The sequence below is a fragment of the Macaca thibetana genome, chromosome 13 (genome assembly GCF_024542745.1).
Source record: "Macaca thibetana thibetana isolate TM-01 chromosome 13, ASM2454274v1, whole genome shotgun sequence".
Taxonomy (NCBI): domain Eukaryota; kingdom Metazoa; phylum Chordata; class Mammalia; order Primates; family Cercopithecidae; genus Macaca; species Macaca thibetana.
In genome coordinates this window covers 26,434,874-26,456,677 of record NC_065590.1, presented here as the reverse complement: position 1 = coordinate 26,456,677, position 21,804 = coordinate 26,434,874, and the positions used below count along the sequence as shown (strand labels likewise).

General features: G+C 37.9%; 1 protein-coding gene across 6 annotated transcripts in view; it reads left to right on the top strand.

Moving 5' to 3' along the window:
- The window catches only part of CTNNA2 (catenin alpha 2), a 1,178,402-nt gene that overhangs the window by 941,253 nt on the left and 215,345 nt on the right, over positions 1 to 21,804 (top strand). For 5 of the 6 annotated variants that reach the window (XM_050752972.1, XM_050752976.1, XM_050752977.1 and 2 more), the window contains one exon: positions 2,843 to 2,995. In XM_050752972.1, the coding sequence (XP_050608929.1) occupies positions 2,843 to 2,995 (153 nt within the window). Of the gene's footprint in view, positions 1 to 2,842; positions 2,996 to 15,634; positions 17,047 to 21,804 lie in introns of those variants that run through there. The other variant, XM_050752975.1, reaches the window with a different exon arrangement.

Sequence of the window (21,804 nt, the reverse complement as noted above, 5' to 3'; positions counted from 1 at the left end):
TAAAATATTTTAGTATTTTCTATTCCCTTTCTCGTCCCCTTTTCACAATGTTGTAATATGTCTTTATTGTCAGAGTATACAAACATTCATACTATATTCTATCACTTTTTATGTTAATATTTTTCTAGTTATTTTAATTCTTAAAATTTAATTCTTAAAATAACTAGATAGGAAAGGGTCATGAGAACAATATTCTGAGTTCTTGCGTTTTTATCAGATTTTCTATGCCTTATATCCTTGAAAGTCAGTTTTGCTGGTTATAAAATTCTTAGCTTACATTATCTTTCCTTGAGTATCTTAAAGACAATATTTTCCTTTGGCATAAATCTTTACTATTAAAAAGTCTGCTGATAATCTATTTTTTCCTGTATAAATCATACGGTATATTTGTTGAATTGCAGATTTTTTCCTCTCATTTTTTCTTTGGAATTCAGTCATTTTACTGGAAAATATCTTGGTTAATAATTACGGGTCAGTCTTCTCAGGTACATAATACATTCTTTCAGATTGTAGGTTATTTGTTTAATTTCAAATTTTTTATTTTTCATTAACATATATATGTTTGTGGAGTACAGTGTGATATTTTGATATATGTATATATTATGAATAATTAAATTAAGCTAACATGTTCATCACCTTACATACTTATTTTTGTGGTGAGAACATTAAAAACCCACCTTAGCAATTTAAAAATATATAGTATTAGAATACAGTTTCAATATATACATATATTCTGGAAAGTTTTCATTGATTACAATTTTTGGTATTCATTCTGTTTTCTTGTTTTGATTTTCTTTTTTCATGGACCTTCTGGTAGCCCTGTATTGACTTTTCTTTGCCTATCTTCAATATTTGTCACATTTTCTCAAACGGTTTTTTAGCTCTTTAAAAAATTTTTTTGGATTTAAAACTTTTCCTTACTTTATTTGTCTTATGGCATTTGTTGTGGTGTTTATTCATTCTTGTCTTTTTCAAATGATTTTCTTTTATTTATAATTCTTTCTTGAGTTTCATGACCTAATTCTTTAGTTTTTCTTATTCGAATTTGTCATGTTCTTCCATATTTTATATTATTTTTGTGATGTTTTTAATTTATTTGAAATGGTAGGTTACAGTTTTAATCTGTTTTATAAGCATATCCTTTTGGCATGCTTTCAGTATGCTTAGGGATAATATATTTCTTAATCCAATTTTTCTTATAATAACTTTGAATGATAATTTTAATTATCATTCAAAGTAATGATAATTTTAAGTTGCTCATTTTTGTGAACATTATCTTCCTGAAGGCTTAGAAAGAGGTTTGATGCAGATGGCTTTTCAAGTTCCCGTAGTTCTCACTTCTGTTATTTTTGTGTGGTATTAAAAAATGCTTGTCTGATTGTTGAGATAACCTACTCTTCTTATCCCCCCTACTTTATCTCAACCTTCTCTTTCTTTTCTCTCTGTTGTCCCTGTCAAGTTCAATTTTGATTCCACTCTAAATATTTTTTCCTCCATTGTGGGACTGTTCTGGAAGAGAGCCACTGCAGGTCAGTTTCAAGTGTTCACTGTATGATCTCCTTCAGACCTTTTTACCCTAGGCACTGCCATTTGTTAACTTATGACTGCAGACAAGTTATTTAACTTTTTAAAGTCCCAGCTTCTTCATTTGAAGAACTAGTATAAGAATCATTCCTATCTCATAGTTTGTGATAGGAATGAAATGATATAATATGCAAAGATTTTAGTTGAGTAAATGACACATTATATATGAGCTCACCAATAACCAACATTATCCCAGGCAGTAATTTAATACACTTTGTCAAATGAGTATGTGGGAGATGTTAACTTTACATAGACTTTGTTACATTATATATGGTAAAATGTCAAACACAATTCAGAGTTAAACCAAACTAAGTTATAAGTACTTTCATGCATACTTTATGGTAATTAGTACAAAAAGGAATTGAGATTTGCTCCTAATTTTCCTTGTTCTGACCAATAACGAATATGTGTGTGTCATCCTATCAAGAGATTCACTTGAATGCTCCTGGATAGGTATATTTGTTTGGAAAACATTCAGAGTGTTTATCATCTTCTCTTCTGTTTATTTTTATATACATCCCATATACATTCAGATAATTATGAACAAAACAGCACCAAGGTGATTTTTCAGGGACAGTTTCATTTTATTTTCATGCAGCTGCCCTGCTTTCTATTTTAACAATGTGGGAATGATGTATAATTATGCATTGTTAGAAGATTTGGGCTTGTTTATTCTCATTTATCTTGAAGAATAATTATAAGTATTTCTGGAACATAGCAACTATGTCATCATAGCACCTGGGCACAAACAGTTTTGAGATTGTTAGATGTTTCATGTTTCTGCTTCTATCTAACACAAACAATGGATCTAGAATGGGCAGGAGACTGCACAGTGGCAAAGTTTCAGGGTTTGCTTCAAAGTTTAGATCTTTATCCAAAGTTCTCCCAACTTGTTGGTTGATGCCTAGATTTTTCCTTTTCAAAGAGCCTGAATTCTTCAACTGTGTCATGATTCAGAACATCCTGAAGGTTTAGGTCAATGAAAGATGAGAGAAGACCTTTGATGGGAGAGGGCCCATAGTGTATTGAGCAACAGGCCATTTATGTAACTTTCAGGTTGACATATAATATGTTTAATTCACACGCTTCCATCAGTCATTGGTTTTCCTTTAATAGTATAAGCTCTGGGGAAATTTTAAAAAGAAAATAGGAATATTATCTCCCTGGGTAATGAGAGCTCAAAAGCAGTTTAGAAAAAAATGGACAATTCTACTGTTTCTTAATTGTATGTCATTTTTTGTTTCTGTTTCAACTGTAGCTTCGGAAAGCAGTGATGGATCACATATCTGATTCTTTCTTGGAAACCAATGTTCCTTTGCTAGTTCTCATTGAGGCAGCAAAGAGTGGAAATGAAAAGGAAGTGAAAGAATATGCCCAGGTTTTCCGCGAGCATGCCAACAAACTGGTAGAGGTAAGTGTGGAGGGGCCTGAAGACTAGAATTTACCGATGGGTTCAATCTCTGCATATGGCTGTTAGAATTTCACTAGAGAGCTTTTCTGTTGTGTTTTTGGAGAAATAAAGTCCTGGAATCATTCTTAACTTTACTTTCTGATTAGTGTACCCCTTTTCCAAGGAATCAAGCTATCAGTCATCTTTCTTTTGTCTATCTCACAACTCTAAGCATGCTCTGAAACATATTTGCCAATTTTTCTGAACAACAAGCAGGAGCTGAAACAAAAGAAGTAGAAGGGACACTCTGAAGTGCTGAATGCCAGCTTTGATTTGAGGGAGTAAATTAAAATTTCTAAATGGAGGCCTAGGACACTTCTCCCTTTTCTCCCTCCTCAAACCACTGTCCACTCCACCCAGTAGTGCCTAGACGCTGTCCACTCTGGGAACTTGCAAAAAAAAAAAAAGAAAATCACACCTGCCCCCAAAGAGACGTTTGAACTTTTGGTGGAAGATCTTGGGGCAGTACTAGGGTACGTTAAGCATTGTAAGTATATTTTACGTGTTAAAGGAATCTGTGGGAGTTGCTTTATAAATACAAAATTTTACTGGGTAATATTGAAAAAAAATATTGTACAAAGTAAATGATAACTAGGCTGCCTAAATTTAGGAGCTGAATACCAATAGCCTGGCAAAGGTAGGATTAGTGATGTGGGGCTAAATATAATAGAAAATAGAGATGTTACACAAGAAATATGTGTGCTAGAGAACAAGAGCCCAGGAGGGATGAGGATGGATCCTGGAAAATTTAGGGAATGGTTATTAGGGCCAGGTTAAAACTTTTACAGGCTCTGAGCACTTAATCCTACCACCACCACCACCACTGTGATGCATTCCCACTTTAATTCATAATAAAATAAAATCACTTAAAATGACAGAAGACTTAAATGCAAGCTGAAAGAAAAATAAGTTTTTTTTTTTTTCCTCTGGATGGAAAAATTAAAATTCTCAGCAAGTTCATTAAATGTAAAATCATCTCTGCTTTTCTTGGAGTGGTTGATGGGGGTGGTATTTGATTTAGTTGCATCCTAAGCACCTGCTTAGTTTGCTCCTTGGTTAATCCAGCACTGCAGGTGCCTCGGGCTGAAGACACCCAGCCAACAGGAAGTCCTACGTCAAGCCTCTGCTTCTCTAGGATACAGGCTGAGCCATCACCCATGACAGCTGTCAGCAGGTTCTATGTGCAGAAACCTTGGCCACAATAATGGAAGCTTTGAACTTCCTGCCGTAACCCCAATGTCTTGAGACAATACCAGCCTAGAGCTAAAACTAGGGTAATACTCACAATATCAAAGTAGTTTTTCTGGCTCTGTTCTCTCATACCAGGCAAGCCTTATATCACCGTTCACATTCCACCTACATGCTTGGAGAGTTCACTTAGCTATTTAGGGATCCAGAGTCTTTCCAAGGTTGACCTTGGAAGCTCTGACCATTTTCATGTTTTGAGAAGGGGAAGGCAGAGAAGAGAAGGAGGAGGATATGGGTACAGAAGGAGGGGAAGAAAGAGGAGGAGGAAAAAAAAATGCTGATGGGTGCTACAAACCTTTAAATATTCACATGTAATAAAATAATGTTAGCATATAAATATACCATCCCATCTATATAATTACAGCATTTACAAGATAACCGCAGAGTTTACCGAAAATATTAATTGATGGTGTGTTGTAGACACTGTGGATGAAGAATGGGACATGGATTTCAAGTTGTGTGATAAACATCTACTTTCAGTCCTCTTAGTGTCTTTACTTCATTTGCAGGACATATTTGAAGTTCAGACTTAACATCTTGTGTAAATATGAGACTGGGGCCAAAGACTCGGCTTTTTCCACTCACTCTCCTTTCTCCTGTGACAGGCCCTGGACACATCCACCATTTCCCCTTATCCTGTCTTTAGCTTCCATTGTAGGTAAATCCGTTCACTACCTGTGATTCTTGATCCTCAACTTGTGACAGAAGCTGAAAGCTTAGATTACTTGCAGCTCCACATTTCAGAAAATTGCACTTTGCCTCCATCAGGTATTCCCTTCATTTCCCATGGAGTGTCACTGTGGCCAGCAGCATTTTAATGTCTTGATGCCTAGGAGATACAGGGGGCTAGTGTGTGGACTGGCCTCTGATTGATTAGGGAGTAACTGAAATATACAAATTTGCATATATACAAAAAAAAAAAAAAACACACCAAACTTGAAGCACTGAGCCGAGTGTTAGCCTTTCTCTAGTTTTGAAAAGTGTGTGGATATGGGCACCTTTCTTAGTTTCTGTGTCTGTAATATGAAAAAGTTGGTTTGTATATTGATTTTATATCCATTGAACTTGATAAATTCAGTTAATAATTCTAAAATTTTGACAATTTCTTTTTGGATTTTCTATGTACATAGTCATGTGCCTGCAAATTATGACTGTTATATTAGTCTGTTCTCATGCTGCTAATAAAGACATATAATATGCAAGACTGGGTAATTTATAAATGAAAGAAGTTTAATTGACTCATAGTTCCACATATGTGGGGAGGCCTCATAATCATGGCGGAAGGCAAAGGAGGAGGAAAGACACGTCTTACATGGTGGCAGGCAAGAGAACTTGTACAGGGGATCTCCCCCTTAAAAAACCATGAGATCTCATGAGATGTATTCACTACCAGGAGAACAGTATGGGGAAACCACCCCCATGATTCAATTATCTCCACCTGGCACCACCCTTGACACGTGGAGATTATTACAGTTCAAGGTGAGATTTGGATAGGAACACAGCCAAATCATGTAAGTGTATTTCTTCTTTCCCAATACTTACAGTTTGTTTTTTTTTTTCCTTGCATTATAGTACTAGCTAGGACCTACAGTACAATATTGTGGTGATAAATATTTTGTGATTTCTGGATCTTAGTGGGGAAATTTCAGTTCTTTACCATTAATTATATTGTTCACTCTACATTTCTTTTAGATATCTTAATTAGGTCAAGCTAGTTCTATTACCTATTTGCCAAAAGACTTTAAAAAAATTATGAGTAAGTATAGGCTTGTATCAAATGCTTTTTCTGCAGATGTTGAGATGATTTTCTCATCTCCTTTATTCTCTTTCAGAGGTATTGGTATCAAAGTTATGCTTTCCCTTAAAAAATGAATTGTAAATGTTTCCTTCTTTCTATTTTCTTGGAAGTGAATGTGTTAAGATGAGCCTCATTTATTTTTTAAATGTTTGGTAGAATTCACTGATAAAATACTGTGAGTGTGAGGATTTGAAGAAAGGTTTACAATCATATGAGTATTTACATTGTTTAATTTCTTTTAAGATCAGCTTTGTTAATTTGCCTTCTAGGAATTTGTCATTTCATTTAATTTTCTTATTTACTGGCATAAAATTGTCCGTAATACATATGTATTTTTTGTTAGATGTATAAGGATCTGCAGTACTGTTTCTTTTTTCCCCACTCCTCATTTAACTAATTAATATTTTCTCTTTTTTCCTTGATTAGTTTTGCAAGTAGTTTATCAATTTTAAAAATAAGCTTTCAGCTTTATAGATTTGTTTGTATTCTATTTTATTTATTTCTGCTCTCTTCTTCGTAGTTCTTTCTTTTTTCTGCTTTCTTCCAGTAAAACTTACTTCTTCTTTTCTAACTCATTGGAATGGATAATCATGTCATTAATTTCTTACCTTTCTTATTTTAGTGCTGTACGCATTTAAGGATATAAATTTCCCTCTAATCTGTGCTTAAGTCTGGTTATTTTCTACTGCCCTAATTTTAAATTCACTTATTCATGTGTGTCCAATATACTTAAAACTTACATATTGAGTTCAATTTTTTAAAATTTCTAGTTGATTTTTTTTTAAAGGGACTCCAGTTCTCTAGTAAAATTTATTATCAGTCATCTCCTTTTAAAAAAAGATTAATCACAGTTATTTCAAAAGGCTAAGCCAAAGAACTGCAATGTTTGGGTCAGTTTTGTTTTTGTTTCTGGGCGGCTCCACAGATGGCAGCCCCCAACACATCCAAATTCCACTGGCATGTTAACACTGATGATACAACATACCCACCAAGAGGGTCCAGACAGGTTTATTGCTCATGCGGTGGGACTTCAGGGACAGCAGAGCAGGCACCCATGCCAGTTCATAATGGTTCAAACAAAGAGAAGAATAAGTGGGTTTAGTTTTTATCATGTTGGGGCATGTGGCTGGGGTCAGGATTTCTATGTGACAGCCAGGATTTTAGTGGTTTGAATTTCCCAATAGCAATAAAAAGGTGTCCCTCTTATCAGTTTGCCCATTTCGGGGACAAAAGGGAAATGGGGGAAGGGTAGGACTGACTTAAAAACTGTCAGCAAATGTTCTTTTTTTTTTTTTTTTTTTTTTTTTTTTTTTTTTTGATGGAGTCTCGCACTGTCGCCAGGCTGGAGTGCAGTGGCGTGATCTCTGCTCACTGCAACCTCCGCCTCCCGGGTTCTAGCAATTCTCCTGCCTCAGCCTCCCAAGTAGCTGGGATTACAGGTGCTTGCCACCATGCCCAGCTAGTTTTTTGTATTTTTAGTAGAGACGGGGTTTCACTATATTGGCTAGGCTGGTCTCAAACTCCTGACCTCGTGATCCGCCTTCCTCGGCCTCCCAGAGGTCTGGAATTACAGGCATGAACAATGGCACCTGGCCCAGCAAACAATCAAAATAGACTAGGACTGTTCATTACAGTTCATCCTTAATGTCTGACTGATGACTGGAATGTGCCATGTTTTATTGAATTTAGACATGTTTAAGTGAACTATTATGGGACTCTATGAGGCTTTGAAAATGGAGACAGACTTTATTGCCTGTCCATTTTTATTAATTTTTCTTGTGATTGTGTTTTTTAATATGCTGGGTGATATTGGATTGAATGGCAAACATTTGTGTGGACAAATATAGAGGGTCTGGATAATGTGTTCTCCTTCCAGAGAGGATTCACCCTATTTTCTGTTGGGCAGCAGAGAGGCAAACCATCTCATTGCAATCAAAGATTAAAGTGACTTGAACCTAGGTTGTAGCACTTCTAAAGTTTAGCTTACCTTTCTTTCACCATAGTCCTGAAGGATAATCTTCCAGGGTGGCCAACTGAGGATCAGACGTGTCACCTCATCTGTGAATCACAAACCCCAATTTTTGTTTCTTTAACACCACAAGACTAAGTTTGCTTTGCCTTGCTTTTTGGACAGTCTCAATTTGCTTCTTGCCTGTTGCTATTTGTAACTTAATTGACTGTCAAACGCCTTGCGGAAAAGCTGGGGATGAAGCGCCAAGCTCACTTCTTTGAACCTCTCTTCTCTGTGGGATCTTAAGTCCGAGTTGGCTGCCTCAGCGGGGCTGTGTTCAGCTCCATTTTTTGCCTCCTCAGCCCTATGAGATTGCTGAAAACTCCAAGGAATTCTCTTCCTCTCAACAGCAACCTTCTTTCTGACTTCTCAGATTCTCTTTCAACATTAAGAATTAGCAAATCCCAGCGAGGGTGACTGGAGTGACAGACGGAAGGTTAGGCTCCCCTCAATGAGCCGCTCTTTTTGATGTAGTTTAAGTTTTGACATCTTTGGCAGCTCTCCTGTGCTTTCAAGTAAATTGCTTTTATTGTGTATTTCTAGTGGTTCTCAGCAGGTGAGTGGGTCACTTGTAGGCTACTCCATCATGTGAAGAAGTGCAAATTCCTGAGAGGGCTCATTTAGATAAGTTTATGGTGTTTTTTTGTTGTTGTTGTTGTTGTTAGTGTTTTTAGTCAGATATCTTTTTATTCAGTGGAAATTTTGGGACTTACATACCTCAAATAAATGAATAAATCAATAAATACAGTTCTGACTGAACTGAAATAACAAGCTTGGAGGTCTATTTCCTACAATTCCCTCACTTAATGCCCTTTCTCCTCGTTAAGCACAACCTCTAATCCTTCCCAGGGCAACTTTGATCTCTGTTTGAAAACTTCTGATGAATCTCTACATTTCCATTAATCACATAAGAATCATTCATAAATACGTGAAATAATCAATCTATGAATCACTGATTCATAGATTTAATCCTTCAGCATTTTTCTTGAGTTTAATTATAGTATATTCAGTTTGCTATCTGTGTTTTTTTTCCTTATATTTGTGTGCCATTTTTTCCCAGTTTGATATTCATAAAAATGGAGTCTATGAAGTGATTTGACCCTTTCACAACCTACAGAAGTTGTGAACCTTAGAAAAATCCTCAACAAGGACAGTTTTAGTGTATAGAAATGTTCATAGGAAAAAATAATGTGGGTTTTCATAATTGCTTTAACAAGTGAAATTTTGAGAAGTTTTTTGTTCTTGTTTTTGTTTTCCTCCACAATATTTATAACATTTAATAAAATTTGGGGAAATTTCCACCAGGGTGTGTTGATTAGAATTTGACAGGTCAACTGTGATGTAAAGTCACTATAGGAAGTATCATCTGTAGCACTAGATAAAATAATTATTAGTAATTTTCTCTCACCTTCAGAATCATGCCCTTCTAAAGATTAGCTAAGGACTTTAGGGTGGGGTCGACCCTGAGCTGATCCAGAAACACCTGTTATACCTCACGTCTAAGCCTTCCAGAGAAATGGAGTGCAAATTATGGCAACTCAGCCGCAAAGCAGTTTGGTCAGGGCTGGGTGGAGTGGATGTAAATTGGACACAAAATATGCATCACCACAATGAAAATAAAAGCTAATCTTGAAAATGAGATGTGAGATCAATATTTGGGCCTCTGAACTTGTTTTATTCCTTCTATTTCTTGCCTGCTCAGTCAACCTGCCTGGTTCCCTTCTCCCCCATCTCTATCATGCACTCCTGAGTGCAAGGCATACATTCTATTGTGCAGGCAACTGCAGTGGCCTCCCCACAGGCCTCTTTCATCTGCCTGGCCCTCTACAATCCCTTCTGCACAGAGCAGTCAGAGTGAATTTTTAAAAATGCAAAAAAAATCATATAATTTCCCTGCCTGAGGCCATTCAGAGCCTTCCTCTTTTTATCAGGTTAAAGACCAACATTGTAAAGAAGCTTACGTGGCTTTCAGGATTTGACCTTCTCTTCAGTCTTCGGGCTCACCTTCCTGTCCCCTCCTTCCCCCCGCCCCCCAACAAGGAATCAGCCACACCTGCCATCTTTTGCTTGTTAAATGTGCCAGTCTCCCTCCCATCCTAGACCTAAGCTTGTGTTGTTCGTTTCCAGATGCATTCCCCACTCTATCCTTTCCTCTAGTTTCTAGGCATTGTTCCGCTTTCAGCCTGAACATCCTGGCCCCAGGTGGAATCAATTCCCTGTGTCTTTCACTTTCATGACATCCCATTTACTTTAGGATTGTACCCATTCAGCTCTAAAACTGTATGCTAGTTCTTCTGCTGGTTTACCAATTCCTTTAGGAAAGAGACCATGTCTAATTTAATCCTAACTACAACCCAGCTCCTAGCCAAGCACCTAGCATATAGCAGGTATTCAAGAAAGACATGGTACTTAAAAAGGAATAAAGTAATGAATGTAGCCAGTGATGTTGCCAGCTTTTGGGCCCCTGAGGTAATATATTTCAATAGCACAGTTGTAGGATCATACAGGTCACCTTGGAGATCAGCAGTAAAGAGGCCTTGTACCTTTTTAATTGTCTAATTTACTACCAAGAAGGAATTTCAAATCTGTGAAGAACTAATGTGAAGAAATATTATTTGTATCAAGTAGAAAACACCTGCTCTTTGCTACTAGGATCCCTGAGGAGTCAAATTAACTCTCTCAAGGGGCTCCTGAAGTTGTGTCCCTAACTCCACTATCATTCCTTTCCTGTCCGCTGCCTGACAAGTGTGCTTCTGCTCTCATCCTCAGCTAGTGGATGTGAGAGAGGGAGCCAGTTCTATCTGACAAAGTAAAGTACAGCACTGAAGCCATAGCAATGATGAGTTAGACAAGGGAATCTCAATTCTCTCCTTCATCCTCTTGGCTTAGTTACTCCTGATAGCAGTGCCCCATGAAGGATGAGAAGCTATATCTACTGGAAATGCAGGGCTTGGAAGTCAGAGTCAACCCTAATATTCAGAATCACTAATGTGATCATCCATCAGTTCAGTACCAGAGTGCCTTCCTTTCACCCTTGAGTAAATTGCTCTTCTCAATTAATCCCTCCACTTGCACAATGCTGCATTCAGCAATATTTCCTGAGAGGCCCATGTGCTGATGCTGGTCCAGTTGCTGGCAACGTAACCGTGAACAAATCAGAGGAAGTTCCCGCTTTCATGGGACATGCATTCTCTTGGGAAAGATAAGAAAGGGAGAGGTAAGTGTATACTATGTAAGGCAGAACTATGTGCTGTAGCACAAAATTAAACAGAGTAGGATGATAAAGAATGAAGGAGGAGAGCATATGAGGTCGAGAAAGGCTTCCCTTCTAAGATGACTATTAAATAGAGATGTGAAAGGAGTGGAAGAACATTCCAGACTGTGAAAAAAACAAGTCCAGAGACCCCAGGGCAGCAATGTGCTTTGCATGTTTGGTGGAGAACAAAGAAACCAGTGTGACTGGAGCCAAGAGTGAGAGGAAAAATTACAGAGATGAAATTGAGAGCTGGGTATAAAGATTTTGTATTTTACTCAGATATTGAGTTCATTGGAAGGTTTTGAACAAAGGCATGACATAATCTGACTTCCATTTTTAAAAGTTCACAGTGCTGCTTGATGGAAAATATATCATAGAGTAATAGAAAGCAAAGAAAGAAGAATATGTAAAATAATATTGCAATAGTCCAGCAAGTGATTAATACTATGACTAGAAGAGAGGCAAGGTCAGTGGGAAGACGTGGCTCGATTTTCCTGTAGTTTCAAGGTTGAGCTGAAATACTGGATTTGTGGTGTGTGAGATAGAGAATACTCTGGGATGAATCCATGTTTTGACATAATCAGTTGAAACTTTAATAAAACATAGCCTACAAACTCAGGCTGTTTCTCAGTTGGCTCTGGCTTCAGTTGTTTGATAGATGTGGTCCTAAAACCCCTACACAGATGTCCTGGGTTTAAATAAATGTAAGATTTTTGTATTTTCCAGGGCCTTGTTTCAAACCATGAACTAAAAAGAAAATCAAGAAAAATTTCACCAAAAACTACATTGATGATGATCATGTCCCTGCACTTCAGCCTGGGTGACAGAGTGAGACTCTATCTAAAAAAAAAAAACAAAAAAAAAAAAAAAACAAAAAAAACCCACCACCAACAACAAAAAAACTACATTGATGGAATTGGACCTGGACCTCCATGCATTTTTTGAAGACAAACCCAATATTCTCATACCCCTTTTTCTCCTTGCTGCCTTCCCCAATCCAGCTAATAATATTTGAACTAGAACTGAGTTACTAAAGTTTCTCTAATCAATTGAGCCATAGCAAGCCTGTAAATAATAATACTCTGTAAGAGCTACTTTGTTCAGCTCACACATGTTAAACTTACAGTAAATTTTATTTTGTCATTTAAAAAGTATATATTCCAGTACTACTCTCCTCCATAAATTCCCCAATTATTAAACCCTACCGTATTTTGTAAGGTTTTCTGTAATATACAATAAAGCATTGCAGAAAAGTTCAAGGGCCCACCTTAGACTCTTAAGTATTTAGATATAAGGCTAGGGTTTTAAAAGTAACTCTTTCTTACCTTATTTAATGCTTCTTACAACCTTACGAAGTGGCCATTATTTTTTACTTCAAATTACAGATGAGAAACCTGAGGTTTTAAGAAGTTTAATAATTGACCCAATGTCACATAGCTAGAAAGAGGCAGAATCCATGCATGAACCCAAGTATCCCAGACTCCAGAGACCACATTCTTAGCCACTGTGCCACACTGCTCCCAGGCTCCTATCCAAGGTATCTGTACAGCCTAAAGTCTGATCCTTCATGTAATTATTTAGTACAGTTTCTGGCCCCAAAGTAATTGTTTAAAGATGTTAGCTGCTGATGTTGGTGTTATTGTACAGGCATTAAGTTTCATATCTCTGAAATCACATTTTAGAGAACAGCTTTATTTTACTGCACATACCCTGAAAGTAATGCATATTACTGCAGAAGAATTCTTATATGCTAATGGAATAGATCATGCAAACTGCTTTCAGGTACTGGTATTGGACAGGAAAGTAAGCTCACCCACTAGCTTCATGAATCTTCACCTGCACAGCTTGAATCATTCATAGCTGTTCAAATTATTAAATGCCACAGATTTTCAAGCTTGCTTGCAAGTTGGTGGAGTCCAAGGATATTCAGTATTTTTATGTCAAAGGTCTATTGAAGTGCTTGAGTTAACTATGCACATAATGTAAATACTACCAGGTAACATTTCAATCTTTACACCATAGTCAAACTATAAAGTGTAGGGCCATGATTATGAAATCAATTTTTCTCATATGTAAGAGGAATCAACTATTAGTTTCCATGAAAACTTTCTAATGGACTCAAATATCTAAATAAAATACAAAATCTTTACACCCAGCCCTCAATTTCATCTCTGTAATTTTTCACTGGCATTTAGATAAAAGCAAACCATACCATATCTAAACCTCCAAATTATATTCCAATAGGTGAATTAAATACCCTTACAGAGAAACATCCAGAAAATAGAGGGCAATTAACTATGTTGTCCCTAACTAAGGAGGAGAAAGAGAATCAACACTTAGCTTGTTCCCTGTGCTAGATACTATGGTAATGTTCACACATTACCTCTTCTAATCCTCTAAGGAAGTGCTTTAATAGTTAATATCATAATTTTGCAGATGAGAAACGTCAGGCTCAAGGAAACTAAAAGTAGCTTGACCAAAGTCACTAAATGATGGATGAGTGACAGAACCAAATGAATTCAAATGCCCTGGGTCCATGTTCTTTCTCCTGTTCTATACGCTTGCTATACCTGTATAGATTCATATTTATAAATATTAATCTTGTACATTCCTTACCTGCCTACCCTCACCATAATAAAATCATAAGCCAGCATACTGGTAAAATTGTTTAGTCTACTCTCCAAAGTTGAGGAAGAGTGCTGTGATGTATTAGAAAGATCCCCAGGAAACTGGCATCTGGACTTTAATAGTGGTGTTGCCACATCAGACATTAGAAGGTTGCATTTCATGTTGCTTCTGCAGACAGGTAGAAAATACTTGGTCTTTTGTTATACTAATTAGTTTTGCTGTTTCATCATCTAAGTAGGGAGTTTCTATTCTTTGCATGTGTGTATATACATATATGTATGTTTTTTCTTGTATTTTGTGTTTTCTGCAACTGTTGAAAGGTGTGTATATATTATTCAGCTACCTCAGAAAAGTTATAACCTTATATTGTTAAGATCAGACACCTTCAATGCAAAAACAAAAAAATCACGCCCCAGTAAAAATGATGTGGTATGTAAGAGCAAGAAGTGTTTTAATTGCCCAGGAAAAAAAATTATTCGATAGTTATGTGTTCAACTTCTTCTAGCTCGAAGGGATTTTTAATGTCACAGAGCCTTCTAGAAGCCTGAAGCCATAGCTGGAGAGAGATAATATATTGGGACATTGCTTTTTAGAACCAAAAATGAGTTTTCAGGTTTCTTTGACTCCATTAGTTTTAGAAGGAGGTGGAGTTCAACCTCACAAAGCCTGCCCAAGGCTCAGTGGGTATGTACTTTAACCCTTACCTTAAAAGACAACATTGGGTCCTTCGGACCTGATGACTGGAGTTTCGTTGATGTGTAATGATTTACTCCTACTGTTGTGCGTGTGGACAGATCACTTTAATTCTCTGACCCTCAGATTTTGCATCTGGCTTAGCACTATTTAGGTGCTGCCTATCTTTGATATTTTACAATTCTAAGGACCTTTCCCAATTTCAGATTCTAGGAAAAGGGAAGACATGTTCTGAGGTGCATCTGTGGTTGAATCTTGAATTTTGGGGTTACAAGGAGAATATGTCATTACAGTGGTTTCCCAGGTGACCTCACAGTCTGGTGAACGAGGAGCTGAAGCTTGGAGTACAGCTCGTAGCTGAGCTGTTCTAAACCAAAAACTGACCAGCAATATGGAACCCATCACTCCTTATTGTACTCCCATAACTTAGGACTATGACTGATCCAATGTCTGAAACACAGGTTTGAGTAACTCTTAGTCAGCTTGGCCATTAGGTAAGTAGAAGCCAAAGAGGGAATACAGGTCCGTGCCTGTCACACATAAAAATCTACACCTTAGCTAAGTAACATTCTGTTATTAACTGAGACCATTTGTTTATAAAAATTCAAAGCTTCCACTTTTTGTTTTGTTTCTTTTTCTTTTTCTGTAGGCACATTAGTGCCTGTTGGTAAAAGCCGATAATTGTGAGTGGCCACAGTGCCCAGGGTTGGCAGGTGGTGTGGCATTCTTTTTGTTTTTTAGTTTCAATAATATATTTAACACAGTATAACCAAAATATTATTTCAACATGAAATTAATATAAAAATTACTAGATATTTTACTTTCTTTTTTCATCCTCAATCTTTAAATTCTAGAGTGTTTGTTTTGCTTACAGTACAGCAGGTCCTTGAATAACATCGTTTTGCTTATTAGCACACCCTTTTCAGGTCTCCAGAAACATTCTCTGTCCCTCAAAGCCACTCCAGTATGTGTGAGTATGGGGGCATGTGTGTTAGACACATACATGCATTCTTTGATCTAAAGAACAAATATTTTTTAATCATATGTAAAATACAACATGAGCATCTTTTTGGGAAAAAAAAATTGATTTTAATTGACCTTAATGTAGAAATCTAAGTAAATACTGTTTGTAATGCAAATGCACCTTTTGAAAATTTCCCCACTACTACTTCCCACCAGATTGCTGCCTTTGGCTGCTCCTATTTAGACATTCTGGAGCTGCCACAGAGTGTGAATTTCACACATCCAAGGTGCCTGGGAATTGAGTCAATATTTTCACATAATACCAGTGGCCACCGAAATATAGTTACTTACTTAGACTGACAGATTGTTATTTTTTATCTTAAAACAATAGAACCCTCATGATTTATCTTCTCTAAATATTTTCTTGGAAGATCAAAAGAACAAACATGCCCTTCCAAATCTGTAAATTATCCGAACCAAATGATTTTCTTACCAAGCTGATATGAGGAGAATCCCAGACACATGGGCTCTGTCACCTTCCCTCACCCACATGCATTTTCTTACTATTTTATTACTTCATTTGTTTTGAAAAGAGTGGTTTATAACTTAATTTTAGAATACAAGGTAGTTTGATGGTAAAGCCTGTAATGTATCTTTAAAAATGCATTTCAGGCTGCCTGTATGAGGGAAGGTGCTCAGCTTTTCTGTAAAAATGTCATGACAGTTTCTGCACAGAGACTGGAGACTTGGAGAATGTTAACGACAGTGGGGCAGTAGAGTACTTTATGGATCAATAGTTTTGCAAACTAAAAATAGGCTGTGATTGGACCTATCCCAACACAACACTCAGCTGAAGAGGCTGTTTTCATCCCCACAGTCAAGTATCTCAAAAAGTCAAGTCTTTTCAAGTAGGTGACTTCAAGTATCTCTGTTACATAGAGCTTAAAAAAACCTAATTTGCAATCTACATCCAAATTGGCACACTTTTCCTGTGCCTATTCTGTAAACACGATACCAGCCAGGTGTTTGTCTCCATCCTGGCTGGCCAACATCTTAGCCTCATACCCGTCTGAGAAAGGGGCTCAGGTGGGAACCCCGCCATCCCAGTGCCTACTGTGGAGGGCGAATCATACCCCTCCAGGTAAGGTTCACAGCCCAAAAAGCCAAAGCCAAACACACAAATAATGGGCCAGTCAGGAATTAAAGCAGGCCCCATTCTTGCAGAGGACACGGGAAACACAGCTAGAAACAGTGCAGGAGGAGAGATTCAGGCTGTGGCAGCAGGGTCAAAAGTTCAGACAAGCAGAACAAGGAAGACTAGAGAGTTCATATATTGGAGGAAAGTGGGAAAGGAAAGGGAAAGCAGGGAATCTGGTTGCCTCTGCTCACAGCTCTTCCTGATGCAGCTCTAATTTGTAAGTTAAACTCTCGCTGTTTTTCTGCCCTTGAATTTTGCCTTGAGGACCATTTTCCTCTCTCAGTGACTTCACAGACTCTGTCTGACCTTTCTTATTTCTCCCCATGGTCCTCCTGTCACCAGAAACCTTTCAAACGGTTATTCTGTATGCTTGTAGATTCTAGTGCCTTGCTACAAATATGGGTTATATTATTGCCCATTATTTCTCCTGATTGTTTTCAGGGGGAAAAACATCTAATATCCAATGAATTCTCTTGGTTTGATTTTTGCCTGGAAATTTGAAAGTAACAATTACTTTTCTCAAGATGAAAACAATTCAACCTTTGTCCCAATTGCTTAACTAGAATTGTGGAAGAAAGGCTTTTGCTCAAATACTATTAATAAACGGCTGCCTCAGAATTCTGAAGACTTTCTCACGGTCAAAAAAATGCTAATGACATGTGTGCAAGTGATTTTCTTGCCTGATAGAGTCCAAGTGTACATCCACAACAAAAAGCATCAAAGCTAATATTTCTTTAGCCTATCTTGGAGAACTTTAGTGTGAAATGACAATTTCCATGACAAGTTTTCTTAGAAATGAAGAGAGGTTTTCATTTGCACATAGTTGCTCCTAATTTTCTACTTATATCTTCTACAATAACTTTCAAAGCAGTGAATGTTCTGTTTTGCTCAAAAACATTTATAATTTTGCAGAAACTTAATGTACTCGTAGTTGTTCTGGTGGTGTACTTTTAATTGCTTTTCATTCTGGAAAACTATGGTTGATGATCATATCTTCGAAGGAACTGATGATCTCTACTTTGATTGTCATCATTGTTGTCTCTTTCTTTCTTTTTTTTTTTTTTTTTTTTTTTTGAGCCAGGGTTTCACTCTTGTCACTCAGGCTATAGTGCGGTGGTGTGACATGATCATGGCTCATTGCAGCCTTGGCTTTCTGGGCTTAGGTGATCCTTTCTGGGTAGCTGGGACTGCATGGCTAATTTTTTGTGTTTTTTAATAGAAACAGAGTTTTGCCATGTTGCCTAGGCTGGTCTGGAACTCCTGGGCTCAAGTGATCTGCCCACCTCAGCCTCCCAAAGTGTTGGGATTACAGGCGTGAGCCACCACACCTGGCCTCCTTTCCTCTACTTTGAATGAATTTTTTTTTTCTTGGGTAGAGATTATGGAAATCAAAGTACTTAAGGAGTAAAATAAGATTATTGTGTATCAGGGTTTCTCAACCTCCTCACTACTGACATTTTAGTCCTGATAATTCTTTGCTGTGAGGGTTTGTCCTGTGTGTTATAGGATGTTTAGTAGCATCTCTGGTCTCTACCCACTAGAAGCCAGGAACACTTCCCTCTAATTGCAATAATCAAAAATGATCCAGATATTGTCGGAGATTTCCTGGGGGACAAAATCGTCCCTGGTTGAGAATCACTTCTCTATAATCTTTAAATAAATATGCATATTAAGAGTTAAATTATGTACGCTCAGTGCCCTATACCTACATCAGTTCATTTGCAACACACATCGTTTGATATGAATGCAGTCAGCAGATAACACAAGAAATAGGTGAAGGTTTGTTTCCTAATTAAAATTATCTCTGAAATTACCATTACTCAAAATTCTCATCAGTTTCTCTCCTCACAGTAATTTGGTGAAAACCTCTTGTCACAATTTTTTTTCTCTCTGTGATCTTACTGCTGCTTATAATCTCACTATTTAAAAAAAATGGCCTAGTATTCTGAACTACTTCCAGAAGGGGACATTTTACTGTTGTTCAAGTAGTAATACCTAATTAGGATTCTCTCACTGATTTCTTTTTAATTAAGGCAGCCAGCTTAAAATAAGGCTCTAATGAAAGAGGACAGGAACAGGTAGATAGAGAATATGTTGGAGAAGATGTGTATAAAGAAGACACTGGAAGATGGCAAAGCCCATTGCATTCATATCACCCATAAAGTTTAGGACCAGTTATTAAATGCGACCACAGAGCAGACATAGTGCATACTCCATAAGCGCTTATTAGCTGAGGGTTAAATTCGGAGTGGAATTCTCTGGATAGGCCTCTGATCAATCTACCTTTAGTTTTACTTTCCATTAATCTCTTTTCAAAAAGGAAAATAAATCTTTCATACAGTTAGCATCTTTCCTTAGTGCCCTGACATATTGCATACTTGCTACCTCTGAGCTTTAACTCCTGCAATTCATTGAGCCAGGAATTTCTCTCCCAATTCTCTGCCTAGTGATCTGCTTTATTTTTTAAGTGAAAAGATAGTAAGAATGCAGGATATTTCTAAGCAGTTACTGGAAACTATGTGGTCTAGTAAATAAGCCCTATCCTAAGTGAGGACAATACACAGAGGCAGGAAGATCATGTTTATCCCTAGAGTCATGGCCATCGACATTAGTGGCTTCACTCCCAACCTCTGAAGACAGGCCAGTGTTTGCAGATGAGTGTGTCCAAGTATATCAAGGGACAGACACTGCTATCCAGGTCATGAGTATGCTGGTTACAGAAAGCAAAAGATCTCATTGTTCTAACTGTGTCCCTTGGCAGCACTGGCCGTACCTGGGAGCTTGTTGGAAATGTAGACTCTTGGGTCTGCATTTTGACAGGATTCATAGGTCATTTCTATAATATTCAAGTTTGTGAAGCTCTGGCATAAGAAACATTCTCCAGAATATCTTCCCATGAGATGCTCTGGGAGGGTGGAGGTGGGGGAAACAACAACAATGGGGGTTTGGGGAAGGATGGGTTCAAATATATATGTGGCAATCTCCTCAGGCTATAGCCACTGCTATGGTCTCAATGTTTGTGACCCTCTGTTTTAGTCTGTTCATGGTGCTGGAACAAAATACCTTAGACTGGGCAATTTATAAACAGAAGAAACTTATTGCTCACAATTCCAGAGACTGGGAGATCCAAGATCAAGGCACCAGCAGATTTAGTGTCTGCTTCAAAGATGAAGGCTTCTTGCTGTCTCCTCATACGGTGGAAGAAAAAACAAGCTCTATCAGGCCTCTTTTATAAGCACACCAATCCCATTCACAAGGACTCCACCTGCAGGACCTCATCGCCTCCCAAAAGCCCCACCTCTTAATATATCCACATTGAGGTTTGGATTTCTATATGTAAATTTTGGAGAGAAAAACAGACAATAGCACTCCTCAGAATTCTTATATTGAAACCTAATTCCCGGAGTGACAGTGTTAAGAGGTGGGGCTTTTAGGAAGTGACTGGGTAATGAGGGCTTCATCCTCATAAATGATATTAATGCCCTTATAAAAGAGGCTGCCTTGTCTCTTAGGCACCTTCTATGAGGACACTTAGAAGGCACCATCTATGAGGAAGAGGCCCTCACCAGGCACTGAATCTGCTGGTCCCTTGATCTTGGACTTTGCAGCCTCTGGAACTGTGAGCCATAAATTTCTGTTGTTGATAAATTACCCAGGCTAAGATATTTTGCTATAGCTGCCTGAACACACTAAGACAGCCACTTTTTGGAGATTTATAATGTACATATACACTGAGAAACATACTTTGGGAAATTCTAAATTATAACATCAGGCCTTAGGGATGGAGGATGTTTGAATTCTAGACATTTTTAATTAAAATTTGGTTATGGAAAATAAGAGTTTAACATGATAAAAGTGATAGGTGGTTACTTTGGATCAACTTTATTATTATTACTATTATTATTATTTATTTATTTATTTATTTATTGAGATGAAGTCTTGCTCTGTAGCCCAGGCTGGAGTGCAGTGGCACGATCTCAGCTCACTGCAAGCTCCGTGTCCCAGGTTCATGCCATTCTCCTGCGTCAGCCTCCCAAGGAGCTGGGACTACAAGCGCCTGCCTCCATGCTGGGCTATTTTATTTTTGTAATTTTAGTAGAAACGGGGTTTCACCGTATTAGCCAAGATGGTCTCGATCTCCTGACCTCATGATCCACCCGCCTCAACCTCCCAAAGTGCTGGGATTACAGGCATGAGCCACCGCGCCCAGCCAACTTTATTATTTTTTAAGGTCGAAAAATGGATACATTTTCATATGTCATGGCAGTCAGCTTGCTAAATACCATTTGCTTCCAAGTGATCCTGTCAAAGGCAATCCAGAAATGCATAATTACTATTGAGTCAATACTTATTTACCGAGTCTAATTATTTATTTTGTTGGCAGTCATTGTTCTTTCTAGCATTAGTTCTAAAGCTATTTGGTAAAATGTGGACATTTCCAAAGTATAGGTACGGTATTCATTTGCTGGAGCTGCCATTAAAACATACCACACACTGGCCAGGTGCTGTGGCTTACGTCTGTAATCCCGGCACTTTGGGCAGCCGAGGTGGGCAGATCACCTGAGGTCGGGAGTTCGAGACCAGCCTGACCAACATGGTGAAATCCCGTCTCTACTGAAAATACAAAAATTAGCCGGGTGTAGTGGTGGGTACCTGTAATCCCAGCTACTCGGGAGGCTGAGGCAAGAGAATCGCTTGAACCTGGGAGGCAGAGGTTGCAGTCAGCCGAGATCACACCATTGCACTCCAGACTGGGCAACAAGAGCGAAACTCTGTCTCAAACAAACAAACAAAACAACACACACTGAGTGGCTTAAACAACAGAAGTTGATTTTCTCATGGCTCTGGAAACAAGGGATCCAAGACCAAAGTGTCAGCAATTTTGGTTTCTCCTAAATCTCTCTTAGCTTACAGATGCCATCTCATTGCACCCTCACATGGTCTTTCCTCTATGCTCGCACATCCCTAGAGTCTC